General features: G+C 38.1%; 1 protein-coding gene across 1 annotated transcript in view; it reads right to left on the bottom strand.

Moving 5' to 3' along the window:
- RYK (receptor like tyrosine kinase) overlaps positions 1-19,221 on the bottom strand; it is an 86,220-nt gene that overhangs the window by 27,281 nt on the left and 39,718 nt on the right. Inside the window, exons 3-8 of the mRNA XM_055321189.1 lie at positions 15,935-16,034; positions 13,681-13,815; positions 12,076-12,129; positions 8,490-8,634; positions 4,726-4,826; positions 799-924 (exon numbers count right to left, since the gene is read on the bottom strand). Coding sequence (XP_055177164.1) covers positions 799-924; positions 4,726-4,826; positions 8,490-8,634; positions 12,076-12,129; positions 13,681-13,815; positions 15,935-16,034 — 661 coding nt within the window. The remainder of the gene's footprint in view (positions 1-798; positions 925-4,725; positions 4,827-8,489; positions 8,635-12,075; positions 12,130-13,680; positions 13,816-15,934; positions 16,035-19,221) is intronic.

A 19,221-nucleotide genomic window follows, 5' to 3' on the forward strand; every position in this document is an offset into this window, starting at 1 on the left:
CTCTCTCTTTGCTGTGATTGACCTATAAACATCTCAACTAAGAGGTGAATTCAGAGTGACTCATATGCATTCAAAACATTCCAAACTGGCTTGTGGAAGGGGGAATGAAAAAGGTAATTCTCTATTTAACAATTTGAGGGGCTCAATGAGGTACTTTATCATTAATCTCTATACTCTTCTGTCAGCATCTCTTCAATTAATAACCTAAAACTCAAGAAAGAAAACAAGGACCGGCAACTGGGGAAGGGGAGGGTAATAACATCTATCAAACATCTGTGTGTTAGTTCACTTAATGTATATCATTTCATCTAATCTTCACAACCAGTTCAAGGACAGACATCATAGTCCAAATTTAGAGAAGAGGAAATTGGACATGGAAGACATTAAATGATTTCTCCAAGGTCACACAGATGATAAATTGTGAGACTAGGATTGGAAGTTGGGTGTAACACCAAAACCCATGTTTGCTCTGTCTGCTAGAGCCCCCATACTATCTGTTACAGCAAACAGGTTTGCTAGGTAGTGATATCTTTAAACAAGAACAAAAATATATTTAAAGATAATAAAGGCTAATATACATGAATGCTTTAATATACTTGAAAACTAAGAATTATGCCAAAGCTATATTAAGGCAAATTAAAGATCAAAAGAAAGAAAAAATGAAAATCAGTTTTATAAAGGAAATAAATTGTGTACTTCTATGCTTAGACACAAAGAGATAAAATTCTTAAAATTTGAAATAAAAAAAATTTATAGTCTAAATTTTCCTTGAGAAACTGATTTGGAGATAATAAATACCTTCTTGGAGTACATCTTTTAAAGTTATCCTCTCCCTGGATATTGCTATATCCTTCACCTTAGCTTTGGCCTCCAAAAGAGTGACACTTCTCAGGTCGTTCTTCTCTATCCGCAAGGTAGGATAACCTGAGGAGCCAACAAAGCCAGACCAAGAAATATAAATACCCTTATTATGCCATCAGGGTCAACTAATTCAGTCAAAACCTCAGGACTCAAGTCACAGGAATAAATAAATGTAAGAATCATAAAAAGAAGGCATGCACATGAACTTAAACGGCCACACTAAATTTTAAAGAAACACTTTCACCTACCCCAAAATCTTAAAATGAGTAATTAAAAGAAGAAACACTATGAAACAATGAATATTACCATGACCACCACTTCAGCTGCCTTTCAGCCAAATGAAATAAGCATTGATTGGGGATCCCTGGTTGGCTCAGCGGTTTAGCGCCTGCCTTTGGCCCAGGGTGCAATCCTGGAGTCCCGGGATTGAATCCCGCATCAGGTTCCCGGCATGGAGCCTGCTTCTCCATCTGCCTGTCTCTGCCTCTCTCTCTCTCTGTGTGTGTGTCTATCATGAATAAATAAATAAATCTTTAAAAAAGAAAAGAAATAAGCACTGACTCACAGGACTTAACTCAATCCCTTTTATGGACTGTTTTCTTCCAAAGGGTTTCTAGTATAGTCTCCTAGGAAACACTTTTCAAATGAAAAGATGCTCGTAAAACTACCTTTTCTAACAAAACACCTGATCAACTTAATCAATCTCATATTTATACAGCCTAGTCGTATCACTGTGAGATACATTGGTTTTTCAGCTCCCATATTTCTCATTCTTGCCATGATGACAACAAAAACAAAAGAATCTAACCATAACTTAAACTTTTCATTCCAAGAAAAAAAATGTTAGAATAAAAGGATTCAGTATCAGCAAGTAGAAATTGAATGGTACCTCTAAGATTTATGCACTTTGGTAAACATACGGGAAGAAAACTCCCTAAAGAGTTAGCAGACCTAGATGATGGTCACCAACAGGCTGCTACAAAATCTAGATAATAGGCCTGGGAGCTTTGTGACCAACAGATTAGGCTGACAACACCTGATTCCACCGATCAGCAGTCTGAACAGGATACTTACAGGTGTGTGTCTGTATTTGTCTATGTTTAATCCTACCTGGAATTCTTGGAGTTTCTTGGATCTGTGGTCTGCTGTCTTTTGTTATTTTGGAAAATTCTTGGTCATTATATCTTCAAACAGTTTTTTACTCCTTTCTTTGTCGTTTTTTATTTGTACACAAATGGATTTCCATTTTATTTTTTTAAAATGTTTGTTTTTGCCATATAAAATAAATGAACGATCTATCTCAAGATAATGTCCATAAAAAATAAGCATATTTCCTATCGATAGTAACTAAAAATATTTTAATAAATAATTTCAATTGAGTCTTGAAAAGTATTTTGCTTTTAGCATAGAATAATTGAATCTACTTCTTCAAGTCAATCAAAAATTGACTCTAATGAGCAAAGCTTGACATCTGCACACTAAAAGCAATGATGTGTTTCTTCTGAATAATCCAAACTATTTTCATAACTATCATCGTATCTTCTGAAGAACATATAATTCTTTCTTTCATTGGCAGTGATGCTAACTACTATTATGATTTCTTTTAAATTTTTTAATCTTAAGCATTCCTTCTTCCCCCTTTTCTTTTTCTTGCCACTCTTATTAAAAAAAAAAACCAGCTCAGTTATCCTGGGGATTGTCTAACATCTGCTTCTTCCAGTATTATTTAACTTGTTCCTCTATCCCTGTATTTCATGGGATGTCTTGGTGGCTCAGTTGGTTAAGTGGCTGCCTTCAGCTGAAGTCATGATCTCAGGATCCTGGGCATGTGGCTCCCTGCTCAATGGGGAGTCTGCTTCTCCACCCCCCCTCTGCTCCTTCACCCTGCTCATGCTCTCCCTCTCTCTCAAATAAATATCCCTGTAATTTCTTGCAAACTGCCAGTCAGTTCCACAGCCGTGATTAGGTCCAGGTTAACTCCTGGAGTGGGGAGGGGAGACAAAGTACTCCATGGGTGGTATATAACGTGTCGGAGTACAAAATATCTAGTTGTCCTACTGTTAGTGATGCAAAGTTTCATTAGAGGAATCAGGCTGTGACAATCTGATCTCTCATGAGAAATGGGATCTCATCCCATTTCTCTTTGTTCACAGGATTTTAAACACTGATGATCTTTTCCTGAATCAAATATTTTAACGGAAGTTGCAAATATGATTTCCTTTAAAAAAAAAGATTTTATTTATTTGACAGAGAGAAAGAAAGCATAAGCAAGGGGAACAGGAGAGAGAGAAATAGGCTTCCCATTGAGCACAAGAGCCCAACGTGGGGCTCAATCTCAGGACCCTGGGATCATGATACAAGCCAAAGGCAGATGGCTTAACTGACTGAGCTCCCCAGGCGTCCCTGACTTTCTAATTCTATCCTTTCACTCCTTTCACATTTACTAGGTAGGATTCTTCTGTAAGCAAGCATTTTCCCTCATCAACCAGCACTACACGGTTAAACTGAAACTGCTGATATATGAAATACAGTTCATATAGCCAGTCATCAGAATGAGGTATTATTGGTGCCTTAGTTACCTCTCATAATGATCAACTTTTATCATTACAAACTTACAGATTTTTACATATTCAATGTTTCAATCCACTAGTCATTCTTTTTGATGCTTAAATGATCCATCTCTACGTGGCCCAGGTTTACCTTGTCCATTCCTGACTTAGTCCTGAAATCGTCCACTTCCCTAAAGAATCCTAGTTCCTTTTAATGGGAAACAGTACTGAAAGACCACAAGAGGGCACTGGATGAAGGGCAGATAATCTTAGTTTACCTAAAAGTAAATGCCAGCCCAAGGAAGATAACTGCCTGTAAGAACCTAATTAATCAATAACACTACTGAATTGAGCCCTGATTTGTGGTCCACTGTTTATCCTGATGATTATGTTGTGTTTTATTTGTGTGAAGACTGATTCTTCATTATGTCTAACTTGTTTACTAAGAATGATTATTTTCCCCAACATCAACATGTTACAATATAAAAACTTTCACCAAAATCCTGGTCGAAAACAACAAAAAAAGGTTAATCGTCTCCCTTCAGCTCAGGTCATGATCCACGATCCTGGGATCAAGTTCCGCATCAGGCTCCCTGGTCAGCAGGGAGTCTGAGTCTGCTGCTCTCTCTCCCTTTGCCCCTGCCCCGACTCATGCTTTCTCTGTGTCAAATAAATAAATAAAATCTTTAAAAGAAAATCAGATTCCATGTTCTCAATTCTAATGGCAGCTAGCTTCCTATCATAATCAAAAAAACAACGTGCCTAGCTGGCTCAGTTAAGCATTGGACTTTTGATCTCAGGGTCTTGAGATCAGTCGGCTCTGCTATCAGCACAGAACCTGCTTGTCCCTCTCCCATTCCTTCTGCCCCTCCCTTCCCCACCCCTCATGCTCTGTCTCTCAAATAAATAAAATCTTTAAACAACGACATAAAGTCCATACCCCTTAAGATTATCAAACAATTTATTAAAATCTAACAGTTTTCATACAGCTCAATGGCATATTCTAACCACTTGAAAATATTCCTTCTGAATTTCTCTAGAAGTGATTCAGTATCCCTTTTAATGTAATTAATCTATGGAAATCTCCCTCAACTTAATTCTAGCAATTAAACATAAATTATATTTTTACTACTCCAATTTTAGAATGTTTCCCTCAATGCTCTAGAAAGCAAAAGTTGAAGATCAAGCCTAATCCTGTGCATGTACTACACAGGATGGTACACATGCCCCACAAATACTAACAACACAGGTACTGCTGGCAAAGAGACCACAGACAACTTTATTATATCATCTTTAGAATTAAATTAACTCTTACTGGTGATAGGAGTTGCATTGTTGGGTGTGTCGGCTCTCAGATACTGAGTCGTCTGGGTAGATGGCTGAGACAGCCCTTGGGAACTACTGCTGGCACTGATGCTGCAAACAAGTTTTAAGAGAGAAATAACTGATAAGTCAGCTTCAGTGAGAAATTTCCTTTTTCTGTATCTTCAAAAATGCATGCAGCCATTATAACCAGCTTAAAATCTTGATGGCAGTCACAATAATGCATGGATGTCCGTCACAAACATTCCATGTTGAAATTTTAATCCCATAACATAGAGCTATTTTTTTCTTCTAGCTCCACAATATCAAGCAGGTTCATCTTATCAGTCATTCAGAAATGCAGGTATTAGTCCTCAGACACCATAGACAGCAGTCCTGAACCTCACACAAAGACATGTTAGGGATCTATGGGTCATCCCTTAGGAAAAGAACCCATCCCAATTAGATTGCTTTTTTAAAAAGGAGGAGAATGACAGGCCTCTTTCACTAATGGTCCAAAATCAAATAGGCCAACATGCTCAAGAGCTATAGTATCTAGCTCTAGTTAATTGAATCATATACATTTTCCTTCTTCCTCAATCCTACCTTTTTAGAATTTATGGAACTTATCAGAATTCTCTGGTACTTGAAACATTCCATTACACCACATTCTTTAGATAATATGGGAGATCTGGAAGATGGTAGGCTCAAGTAATTGCTAACCCTTTACTCAAGATTACCACAAATTAATACCTCTTAAGTATGTACTTCTGTCTCTTCAGTGGGCAATAGCCTTATCCCAGGTTACACTTGGCCATATTTGAGTTTCACTACCTCAGCTCTTAAATTTTGTAGTAGTGGAGAAGTGAAGAATAGAAATTCAGCATGAAGAATGAAATCAGATGGCAGGAAGTCATACCAGACTGTCAGGATAGGCTTCTCATGCCTGTCTTAGCTATAGGATCACCAAAGTCCAACTCAAGGCTCCCAACTTTCTTAAAAAGGCAAAATCTTTGATCTGATCACAGCTCACAGAACTGTTCTAAATTTTCAAAACCTAGTGATTAAAAAATACATAATGACAAAAGGTTGCTATTTGAGAATTGATCTATGTGAGGCTACACATGTAGTGGGTATGCAGCAGTCCAGTGAAGAGCTTAAACCTTGAAATCAAAACTGCCAACATCACCTTTTACTAGCTGTATGACCTCAGGCAAACTAATGCTTCTGTAGCCTCAAATTCCTCATGCTTAGAATGAGCCTAATTCTACCTCCTGACAAGGCTGCTAAAAGGTATATGTGAAAAATAATATAAGTAAAGCATTTAGAAGAATACACTGGCTTCAAACATACATTAATAAATTATCATTTACTTTTATTATTACTAATATTATGTATCCTCAATCCTTAAAATGATAAGGAACTAAAGAGCACCTGTTTTCAGAGTTCTAAGTACTACTCAAGGATCAGACTAAAAATTAATGTTAAAAGTCCAGAGGAGGGAAGAGAAATATTACCTCCCCGCAAAAGGGGAAAATAAGGGACCTCAATTTACTTACCCATAAAACGGGACTAAAAAAATCTACCTCCCAGGATTTTTATGAGGCTACAGTTATATAATAAATGTAAAACTACTCCTTAAAAATTACTTGCAACCAATAGACCCTGATGGTGAAATAAATGGCCAGACTCAAAACTATTTACTGGTTGTTTCTCTCCAGTAACTGAACAGTAGATGGCACTCTTGTACCACCTCAGAATTCTTGAAGTGCCTACAAAGATGTTGAGTACCTTTTCAAGAAACCATAAAACTAATTAGAGAATTCAGAGACATTTTGGCTCTTTGATGGTCTTATCCACTAGGTTATACTCTGAAAACAAGCAATATTGTAAGTTGCTTTCATTCAGGCAATGTCTAGAAAACTTTGCCTGAAAATGGAAAGAACCAGAATCCCCAATGCATGAGTGGTAACTGATTATTTTAGCAGGCTGAGGTACATGTCCCATAGAATCTGACAGTTTTTGCACAACTCTGGCCTATGTGTCTTCACAGCCCTAGCACACATGTAAACATTCAAGAAAAATGTGTCTATCTAAACTTCTATATGCTATGCTCCTCGGTGACTCCTTTAACTGTACTGGTATCCTCTCAAAGTTCTATCTAAATGTTCCTGTTCCCTTACTTCCCACTCAGAAGCTTCTAAATGCCATTTCTTCCTCTATAAACCCCAATGCTAACTTCAACACCACCATATACATAAAACCTATTCTGAAACATGTCACCCATGTATTTCTCTTTTCATTCTTATCTCCTTTCTCTTCCTTCTCTGCTCAGATAAAGCAAGTAAAACAGAGGGGCAGGTATTGAATCCAACCAAGTTCCCTGTCTCCTTGTGTTTCTGTTTATGCCACAAATATGCCTATCCACTGTGCAGATGACACTGTGTAGGCCTAGGGATTCAGCAATGAGTAAGACATTCGGCTTCCTAACTGGAAAAGGCTTACAGTCTAGTAGGAGAGACAAGTACACAGAAAATTATTACAGGAGAACAAAGTACAATAACTGGTACCAAAGAGAGACAGAGAGGGAAAGAGGGAGAAGGAGAGGCAGAGGATAGGAGAGAGAGAGAGAGAGAAAAAAACAGAGAAGGAACAAATGGGCAGTTGGGAGGCTTAGAAAAGACTTCATGAAAGAAATGGCAATAGGGAATTGAAAGCTGAAGAAGGAACATGTTTGGACTGGTGGAAAATGCAGGGACCTCTGTGGGGAAAGCATGACTAAAGTCCTAAAGGGCAAATTATGGGGCAAAAGTGTGGAACACACGATCATGTGACTGTAGCATAAGTAGGGGTACAGTAAGAAAGGTTCAACAAGTATGGGAGATACCTCTCCACATAATAGAGGGCTTTGAAAGCCAAATCATGAAGCTGGAATCTTTCAGTAACTAAGTGGGAATCACTGAGGAGGAAAATGAGAATTATGTACTGGGAAAGTAAACCTGTCATTCCATCTATACCTCTCACCCTATCTTGGCTATAAAGTCCTCCCTATCATCTCTGACCCATCTAGGCTGGGGCAAGCACCTTTTCTATTTTGACAGCATACTACACAAATCATAATCATCAAATTTATAAACTTCTATAATTACAGGTTAATGTCAATGATGAATACTTAAAGCTATAAAGTATATCATTAATTTTTTTATATTCCCAGCACTTAGTATATCTAACCCAGCATATTTCCAAGGCTACACATTAGAACCATACAGGAAACTTTAAGAAAAATGCTGATGCCCCAACACCACCCCAGACCAATTACATCAGAATCTCTGAAAGGTGGCACCCATGTTTTAAAAGCTTACCCATGATTATAATGTGCAACCAGGTTGAGAACCAATGGTTTAAATCACAGCAGGTTCTCAATAAATGTTTACTGGATGGATGGACAGATGAATGGATGACGGAGGAATGAATGAGGAGGAAGAAACAGGGCTATTTTAAAAAGGTACTAGGAGTCTGGAATAAAATCATTTTTTAAAGGGGATGGGAACAAAATGTGATCTACCAACTAAGAAACTGTAATTTCTGTTCAAAAAAATTTTTAAATAAAATCAGAAAAACACAATGACAGTAATCCCAGACAATCGTTTTTCTTTTGGCAAGGCCTGATTATCCTTCCTTCTTCCCCTGTGCACCATATGCATGGGTGTGCATGGGCTCCCATGTAAATGCAAATAACCCTTTACTTTTTTCCCTTTCCCCAAACAGATATAATACCTGTCATCCAGTTCAATTCTTTTCATACTATGAAGGTGCAAAACAGCTAATATTATTGCTACAAGAAATATTACTGCACAGCAAACTCCCACGCTGATATAAAACACACGAGTAGAAGTGGTCGGAGCTGCATGTACAGGATCATCTGAAATAAAAATGAAAAGCACATTAAGCTTTTTAAACAAATACTATCAATTTCTGTATGACCAAATATAAACAATGGGTATCCTACTCTCTGTAAAAAAATACTTTCATCTCATGTACCCACTCTTTGATGAGTTACCAGTGGTGTATTGATACAAGTTCTCATAATTTTTAAAATACTGTTGGAGGGTTTCTTTTTTAAGATTTTATTCATTTATTTGAGAGAGAGCATGAGCAGGAGGAGGGGCAGAGGGAGAGGGAGAAGCAGACTCCCTGCTGAGCAAGGAGCCCAAAATGGGGCTCAATCCCAGAACTCTAGGATCCTGATCTGAGCTGAAGCAAGACACTTAACTGAGCTAACCAGGCTCCCCTGAAGGAGCTTTTAAAAAGGGTTTTAAAGAAAACTTTTCATTAATGAGTACAAAAGTCACAAATCTTAGATGTATGTATAGCAGTGTTGTCCAACAAATCTCTGCAGTGACAGAAATTTTCTGTAGTATGTTGTCCAATAGAGTAGCCACTGGTCACTTGTGGCTATTAAGCCCTTGAAATGTAGCTAGTACTACTGAGGAACAGAAATTTTAATTTTATTTCATTTTAATTAATTTAAGTAGCCATAAGTGGCTAGTAGTTACCAAAATCGACAGCACAGATCTATATATCCTTCACATCTCTTCAACAGTGATGTCTAGAGGGGAAAGGTGAGACATCTTCTTGCCAATCACTGACTCACAGAAGGAATATACAACAGAGTGACCAACACATTTTTAAAAAGCAACAAACTAATTTTTAGTCTTTTTCTCTTATGAGAGTAACAGATTATTTTGCTTATTTATTTTTAAAGGTAAGGGAAAGATAACAAAACCCCACTCATGAAATACTATTCAACTTTCTATTATTCAAAACAGAGAGGGAAAGAGAAAACAAACCTCGGCAATCAGGAAAGTGACTCAAAGGCAGGCAGGCAGGCAGACAGACACAGACACACACACACACACACACACACACACACACACAAACTGAGGAAGATCTAGATGCACAGAGACAGAGATACATACGATCTGAGCAAGCACAGGCAAAGACAGAGAAATAGCAGAACTGGTGTAACCAAGGCATCAAGTAAGTTTTAATGATGAGTACTCACATCATAATTCTACATTCTGAATAAAACCTGAGGAATCTGGGTTTTATCCTACATAAGACAGGAAATCGTTATTAAGCAAAGGAATGATATACATGAGGAGACTTGAAAAAAAAAAAACTGACTGCATGCTGTGTAAAGAATGCTTTGAGGATTGAGCAAGAACAGGAGCAGGGAACAAGTTAGAAAGTTGCTATAGTAGTCCGAAAAAGAGACAGCAAGGATGTGGGCAAGAGTATAACGGACTGGAGGCACAGTCAACAGACCTTGCTAATGAATGATATTCGGGTAAAAGGAAAAGAGGAATCAAAACTTTGGCTTAAAGAATTAGGTGGCTAATGGTACCTTTACAAAAACTGGGGGGGGGGGCAGGTTGTGAAAAGAAAGAGAATCAACAGTTGTGTTGTATCTAAGAGTACCCAGTATACATCTACATGGAGGTATCAAGTTGACAGAAATACAAATGTGGACTTCTGAGGATAGGTTAAGGACAAAAGATAAAAGCTATTAGCTTTTAAAAACTTGAAAGATGGCTTTCTAAAATTTAAACTGATCAACAAACAGTAAATCAGAACAGATTAAATCAAAGAGACCAAACAGATTCCAGGGCAGCTAGACTTTACTACAGAATGAATGAAGGCCGGACTTTCCTCAAAGATGCCACAGGCTGTTCAATCTTGGAAGGGGCAGAAAAGGGAGGTCCCTCAGTTCATCTATGAACTATTCCTGCCAAGAGTTGGCCCTAAATCTAATCAAGTACAGAATCTAGGAGAAAGAAAAATACATTAATACCACAAAGATGCAGATATGAGAAATCTGATGGGATAAATGACTCAATTTCATCAATAAAAAAGTGATATAAAAGGGGGTGTGATTTCTGATTAAAATATTTGTCAACAAAATAGAGTGTGTGGGCTTTATTTGGATCCTAATACAGATGAGAAACTATAAAAAGATATTTTTGAGATAATCAGGTTAATATGAACAAGAACTAGCTATTAGTATTAAGGAATTACTGTTAATTTTCTTAAATGTAATATATCAAATACAAGTGGATAGGTCCTGGGGGATTGTGGGTTATTTCTTTAATTACCTTTAAAAAAAAAAAAGATTTTATTTATCCATTTTGACAGAGAACGAGCACAAGAAGGGGGAGGAGCAAAAGGAAAGGGAAAGTAGGCTCCCTGCAGAGCTGGGAGCCCAGTGTGGACCAAGATCCTAACCTGAGCCCAAGGCAGACACTTAACAGACTGAACCACCCAGGCCCCCCTTAATTATCTTTTTAAAAAGAAATTCATACTGGAATATTTATGGATGAAAGAAAGGATGCCTGGATTGTGCTTTAAAATACTCTACCCCTCCCCACCCACCTATCCATCCAAAAAAGGAGGAAGAAATCAATGGAACAACACTGGCAAAACGTTCATTATTACTGAAGTAGGGTAATGGTCATATGCAGTGTCATCAGTGCACTCTGTCATCTTTTGCATATTTGAAATTCTCCAGTCACAAATTTTAAGTTTACTTCTATGAAGAGAATCTAATATCCTTTTAAGATAGTGCTATTAAAAGTATCTCAAGAAGTGTAAGACTTGGGATGCCTGGGTGGCTCAGCGGTTGAGTGTCTGCCTTTGGCTTAGGTCCTGATCCCGGGATCTGGGATCGAGTCCCACATCGGGCTCCTTGCAGGGAGCCTGCTTCTCCCTCTGCCTATGTCTCTGCCTCTCTCTGTGTCTCTTATGAATAAAATAAAATATTTAAAAAAAAAAGAAGTATAAGACTCAATGATGCATCCATATCAGAAAAGGAAAAAAGAAGTCTAAGTTGCACCATTTAAACATAACCATTACCAAAAAATAAAAATTTACTTTGGAGTTTCTGCTCTGTAGGTTTAAATAAGTATCTTAAGTATCCTTACTTTTCAGCTGGATGAAATTAACCAGTCCAAGCCAAAAATCAGACTTTCTAAACTTCTGCTATTGAGATAAGGATCTTATACATGTTTTCATTTTCATACTTTAATTATAACCATTCAAAATGATGTGATATAAATTCTTGCTTATAGATCATGTTATAAAATATGTATGAGTTTTGCTTCACAAAAATTTCAATATTCTAATCATTTCACCTGACTCTAAATATACCAATCTACAATACATCAGTGAAATAAATAGCAAGACCTCACTTATCTTTTGACAAACTGGACACTACAAGACCTTCAAGTCTCATACAATAATGTGCATTTGCAATCAGCCATTTTTCTTCCCTGGAGATTGAAAAAGGTAACACAGTAACACTTACAAATAGTTCTGCTAGTGTTTTTGTCCAAGGCTGAAGTTTTAACTTCTTCAAGTTCTGAATTAAAAAAAAAAAAAAAAAAAAAAAAAGATAAAAGACATTTTAGAAATTCTTCCTTTTCCATGTAAATCCTTAAATACCTTAATCACATTTTTCTGAGTTTTTCTCTAACATAGTTTTGTGTTTTATTAGAACACTGCCTGAACTAAGCAACAAGGTATTTGTTGCAAGATAATAAATACTATGTTGCTACTCTGATAATGATCACTATAATCACCAATCCCTAGTCTATGGGTGTTGCTTATAGATGTTCAATGAAAAAGGGTTTCTGTGGTCTAGAAGTTTGGGGAAAAGAAATATTTTAACCTCTGTGGAGACACATAATTCACATTAGCAGAGTATAAAGGCTCTAAGGAGTTCTTAAGTAACGAAAAATATCTAATGAAGCAGTCCCCACTCACACATAAAGGAATATTTTCTTGCCAGTAACACCGATTAATATTCGATATAGGACAGATGTTTTCTGTTGCAATTTTTTAAATGTAATAGAGTAAAAAACACATTTTTTAGACAGATGCATTAGGATGACATATTAAAGTAAGAGTCATGAACTGGATTATTGGGGTGGCCAGAAGTATGACGACCAAATGGAAAGGGTGGCACTATATTAGGTCTAAAACAGAATCAAAATTACACCAGCTGTATTTTAGTGTTAAATTTCACACACACATTATAGAAAACAGAGAAAGTATGGGATCATTCTGAATGTAAGCTGATCATTAACTCAGCAGCTAACTAACAGGGGTGGGTTCCATCGATCACATCACATTTGGCCATCATCCTGCCTTTAGACATTAGACCATGGTACCGTCATAGCCTCTTTTTAGGGATCAGGAACCAGGCTTTCGACACTCTTCACTGACTGGCTGTGCCAGCTTAGGTGGTCTCTCTGGGCCCACTCTCCTCATATCAATTATATAATGACTAGGTTGAACTAGAGAGACTCTGAAGTCCACTCTGACTCTAAAATTACGGGAAAGTTAGGTACATAACTGAATATACTAGAACTGAAAAATATATCAAACACTAGAGCTAAAAGGTGCCTATTAAGTACTCACACATGGTATTCTAAGAGTTAGGTCTGATTCAATTAATCTAAAAGGAAATTTAAAAGAGTTTAAAAGAGTTTATTATGTCCTGTTTACAAATGAAAAAGCTGAGACTTAGGTTAAACGACTTGTCCCCATATCAGGCCCAGTCTATCTGGCCCCAGGCAAGGCTTCTGTGCAACACCACCTCCATAAGGAAAACACACTCAACACTAGGGGCCCTTATCAGAATCATGTGACCAGCCACTTGGGTACCATTTCACATCCCTAATGGAAAACACCCTAGCAATTCTGATAAAAGATTTTGAGACTGCAGAGCCTGAGGGAGATTCCTAACAGGCTACTTGGTGATTATCTTAGAATTTCATCTGTTAGTGCTTTCTTTTCTCACTTGCAACTATTATCAAGATTTGGTCACAAATCTGTAGAAAAATGACAAAACTTATTTTTGACCTTATCACATCTATATAAAACAAACTTTGGTAAATAAATTCCTTACTTTTGTAGCACATTTTCCTTCGCTTAAAGTTTAAGACTGTAAAGTTTTTTGAAGAATTTACTGTCAAGTTGAGCTGCATTAGTATCATAACCTCAGAATCTACTTTGCCAGTACAGGAAAGCTCGACCCGAAACACTGTTTAAAAAACAAAAAAGAAAAGATATTTTAATTTTCTAAAAATCAACATTCTAGTATTCTAGAATTCTTTGTTGCCTAAAACTAAAAATAATATTTACATAACACTAAACAAAAATTTTCAAAGAACTTACCTTCAAACTACACAGCTTTAGACATTAATATTTTTTCATCCATTATAGATATAAAAGTTAGCATTAAAGACAAACCAAGACATAAAGGAAAAGATTATTGTCAACTTTTTAAAAAAGATTTTATTTATTTATTCATGAGAGACACAGAAAGAGAGAGGCAGAACATAGGCAGAGGGAAAAGCAGGCTCCATGCAGGGAGCCGGATGTGGGACTCAATCCCAGAACTCCAGGATCACACCAAGCCAAAGGCAGACGCTCAACTGCTGAGCCACCCAGGCGTCCCTACTTTCAACTTTTGCTCATGATTTTTAATAGATCACTTTGTCTCATAAGTCCTCTTATTATTATTATATACTAAAGCTACAGAAAAGGCAAACCCTGCTACCTTACCAGTCACATCAGCATAAGAACGATTACTTGATAAAAAGGAAAAACAATTCACTATACCAAAATGTAATTATGTATTGCTCTTAATTAAGAGATTAAATATAAAGCTGTAAAGTGATAAACCTGAAAGATTAAGTAACTATGAATCTAAAAATATAAAAACCTTTCTAAACAGAAACTTGCTTTAAACAATTACTATAGCAACAAGAGAACAGACATGGGTGCACATCATTTTTTTTTCCAATCTTTCAGTTTAAGATTCTTTTTTTTTTTTTTTACAAATTTAGAGTATCATTCTATCATCTGTATGAGCATATGAAAAATATGGGCATTTCTGAATTTCTTTATTGACTCATAAAAAAGAGGAAGCCCCCTATGCTTTCCTAAAGCTTAATGTATGTCACTAATAACAATGGTTAAGACTGCCAGAAAGAGTTCTACAATACTGCTATATTGTGGAAAGTACACAGCTTATGCTTTCAAGTTTTAAGAAGTTTGTTTTGCCTTTCTTAAAATCTCATATCTTCAGGAGCCTTTCTCAAAAGGCTGACTCAACAGGCGTTAAATTTGGGCAAATATAACCCTTTAATCATTTAGTCAGAAATGTATTACATGACTATCCTGTGCAGATGCTGTGCTAGGCAACAAGGGCAGATAGCTAAAAAAGACAGCTCCAGAGCTCAGGGTAGCCACAGGCCAGCAAGGAGAGACAAGCACAAAGAATTACAAAATAACATAATTAGTTCAAAAACAGTCAAATTACAAGATCCTACAGGATAGGAAGCAGAAGAAAGAGTTAACAACTGGACAGACAGAAGGAAGCAAGAAAAGGACAGTGCAGATATTGAATCTCGAAGAATCATTAGTACAAATTAGAGTTTATAAGCAGAAAAGAGGAAAAGGCAGTTTCATATACACAGACCAATACATGCAAAGGCAAGGATGTCAAAACTTCATGTAGTATGGTGCCACTGGAATGCTGGGGCAAATGCAGCAACAAGGCCAGACAGGCAGGCAGGGGCAGAGGATAAACATACAGCACACGGCTGGAGAGTCTACAATGTATGCAGTTGATGGGGGGTAGGAAGCCCTAATGGGCCTGTTGTCATTTGGTCAGATATGAGTGTTCAGTGATGATCCAGGCCACGGTGTAGGAATTAGTCAGAGGAACGAGACCAGACACAAAGACACACGTGGAGGCCAAGGCCAGCAATGCAGAAAAGGAGACAAGAAGTGAGCGCGGACAGTTCTGGAAGGGAGGGAAGAGGGAATGGTTTAAAACACAGTGTAAATAATCAGATTTTTAAAAGTACTTACACATCTTATGCCTATCAACTAAGATACGCTGCACATCAATTATTAAACTATTCTTTTTTGTGAACAAGAGGTAGTGTAGTGGAAGGGGAGGTAGGTGGGGGGTTCAGGTGACTGGATGATGGGCACTGAGGGGGGCACTTGGTGGGATGAGCACTGGGTGTTATGCTATATGTTGACAAATTGAACTCCAATAAAAAAATTTAAAAAAAATAAAATAAACTATTCTTTTTTGGACATGGGGAACACAACTGAAAACAGAATGTTAATTCTTTCAGACTCACCTGATAAAGTGCGTGGAACTTCCCCCTGAGCAGAAATGTTGACCTGGGGCATGTCCATAGCCGCAAAATTGTCTACTTGGAATCCCAGCTTATATTCAACCTGTAAAATATAGACATAAACAAACTGAATCTGTGATAACAGAAAGGACACAGTCTGACTTCACTGATTAGCTCATTAACTAGTAAATGCATGAGCCTTTCATATGTACAAATAATCTACCTATAACAAAATCCAAATTGCTAGAAATGGTCCTAGGAATTTCAACTGGATAAAAATTCAACTCAGTAAACCACTCTCTATTTCATGTCCAGAACAGTACCACCACTCTCCTATAAAACCTGTATTCTAAGATTCAGAAATCTTGCTGAGAACTACACAGCCACTGACAGGCACTGGAGAGACAGATATGAAGAGCCAAGTTGTTGACATGTATAATTTACAGACCACTGACTAGTCACCAATGTCTTCTCTGATTGATAAATGCCAGGTCTGAGGACTTCCATGTGGCTAGTGGATGAAAATCTGATCTACAGATCCACTCACTCCACAAGCAGATTACAAAGCACAAATTTCTCATAGAATGACTCTAGCCCAGCTTTCACCATAAAGTTTATGTTTGGAAACCCATCTAATTTCTGAATCTACTTCTCAAGCAATTAAGAATCCAGAAAGAAAAAGAGGTGATTACGAAGATATCACTAGAACACCAATATTAACTATCAACAGCAATATTAACTATCAATACCTGGCCTACATAGGTGGCTTAACATAACCAACCAGCATCAATAAATACAGCCCTATCGTTAGACTGATGGTCATGGAAGAAATAGCTCAAACCGTAAAACAATAGCTGAAATTTGGAATAGTTGCCACCTTCAAGACCTTTAATGAAGCTTTATATTTCATATCACTCTCTGTATAGCCTGCTGGGGTCTTGATAAAAAATGGTACTTCTCTCCCATCTAGTGGTCACAAGAGTGGTTTTGGTGAAGAGCCAGAATTGGAGGAAGCCAAGGGGGCAGTGGGATGGGAAAAGAGGAGTAGAAAAGAGGTTTAGGAAACCATTCTTTAAGAAACTTAACTAGGAAAAATGGAGCCAGGTTGGAGGGAGGAGGAGACAGATTCTGAGGCTTTTCTTTCTTTCTTCAATGGGAGGTATTATAATGTTTGTATGCTAATGAAAAAAGCCAATGAAATGGGACGTAATAAAGATTAAAGTAAACAGGAAGAGAGTATCATCCTAGCTTATGAGAAAAGGGACTGTCTGGGGCAAAGGGTGTCTGTCTACCCATGGATAAGTATTCATGCCAATGAATTTAACTCCCCCTATGGATCTCTTTTCACACTTTCATACTCGAATGTCCCTGAACACTGTTAGGGGTATACAAATATCATAGTATTACTTCACAGTTAAGATACATATACAAACAACTGTTAAAGTCTGTATCTGGTAAGTGCTATGTTCATGACAAAGAAAATGTTTTTGCTGCTGCATATCACTGACTTAGTGGTACTTTTGGGCTTGTCACTGTTCACTTACCTTAGCATGCTGCAATACTGTCAATGCCACCAGGGGGTGCTAGAGCCGCCTGGCTAAGTGTGGGCCAAGGAGCAAGCAGCCATACTCATTGACTAAGAGAATACATTAGCTATATTCCTATACCCATGCTATCTTTGAACAGGACAATATACGAAGGGCAAGTGCGCAAAAGAAATTAAGCAAGGGGACGTCTGAGTGGCTCAGCAATTGGGCATCTGCCTCTGGCTCAGGGCGTGATCCTGGAATCCCAGGATCGAATTCTGCATCAGGCTCCTGCATGGGGCCTGCTTCTCCCGCTGCCTATGTCTCTCTCAAGAAGGAAGGGAAGAAGGGAAGAAGGGAAGAAGGGAAGAAGGGAAGAAGGGAAGAAGGGAAGAAGGGAAGGGAAGGGAAGGGAAGGGAAGGGAAGGGAAGGGAAGGGAAGGGAAGGGAAGGGAAGGGAAGGGAAGGGAGGAAGGAGAAAAGAAAGAAAAGAAAAGAAAAGAAAAGAAAAGAAAAGAAAAGAAAAGAAAAGAAAAGAAAAGAAAGAGAAAGAAAGAAAGAAAAAGAAAGAAAGAAAGAAAGAAAGAAAGAAAGAAAGAAAGAAAGAAAGAAAGAAAGAAATTAACCAAGAAGTAGATGGAACCATGAGACTGTGATCCTTAGGTAAATTATTAACTTTTCTGAGTTTCAGTTTTTGAAAAATGAGGCTAACACAACACATTATAAGGATCAAATAGGATACTTAATACAACACATCTGTCAGTCTGGCACAAGGCCCCTGGTAAATGCAGACCCCGGTGGCATCATTCCAGAATAACTACCCTACTGCCCCACTGCATTTCCCCATAAGCACCAGCTAACTACTGACCCTAGAGATTCTGACACAAGCCTCCTCTGCTGTGCTAAGGACATTGCTGCAGCCCTCTGTTCTGTTCCCCATCTTGGGACCCCCACTATTCTAAACAGCCTACTACATGCTTAGGCTTTTCACAACTGTTTTCCCCACCTTCTCCTGCAACCTGGCTTTCCTCAGAAGTCATCTTTTCCCCTGCCTATCAGTCAGTTCTTACAATACCTAACCCCCAGGGCCTAGGCAGCAGGGTCAACATTCTTTTAGGATCATTAGGTCCTCTCTAGACATTCCTCCCTTGTGCAAAATCCTCTATACCCCGAAGCTCACGATGGCTGTTCCTCATACCATCAATATCAACAACAGACAAAAACTTTGCAGAGGTCTTGGCCCTTGGCTCACTTTGTCTCATGCCATCTTCCTGGTAGCTTCAATATTAAGTATTCAGTACTGCTACATGATAAAGAATTACGCCAAAACCAAAACAAATGCACAAATCCTACCCTATCAAAGATCCCATCACTAACTCTTGATTCCTACAAAACCAGTTCTGTGACTTGGTTTCACTTTCCCAGAGCCTGTGCCCCAGAGATGACTATGTTACTGACAGTCATATTGGTACCCTCAATTGGTTCACTCCCCTCCATACTCCCAGGGGGCCACACCAGCACCCTAACCTCTCATTCTACTGCTGCTCAGCACCGCTGGAGGAAATCACATCCCTGGAGAGAAGGGTGCTTCTACACAAAGATGACCTCCAGGCTCAGGGTAGGTAGGCCCTTAATGCTGTCAGCAAGCCTTTCCTCACAGATTCCTCTCCCTCCCTAGTCTACTCATTCCAAATGTCACAGGACATCACCATCTGCTGCCCTCCCCACTTCCTCGCTCTTCAGACAATGTCCTCATCTTCTTCT

This window comes from Nyctereutes procyonoides, unplaced genomic scaffold (assembly GCF_905146905.1).
Source record: "Nyctereutes procyonoides isolate TBG_1078 unplaced genomic scaffold, NYPRO_anot_genome, whole genome shotgun sequence".
Classification (NCBI taxonomy): Eukaryota; Metazoa; Chordata; class Mammalia; order Carnivora; family Canidae; genus Nyctereutes; species Nyctereutes procyonoides.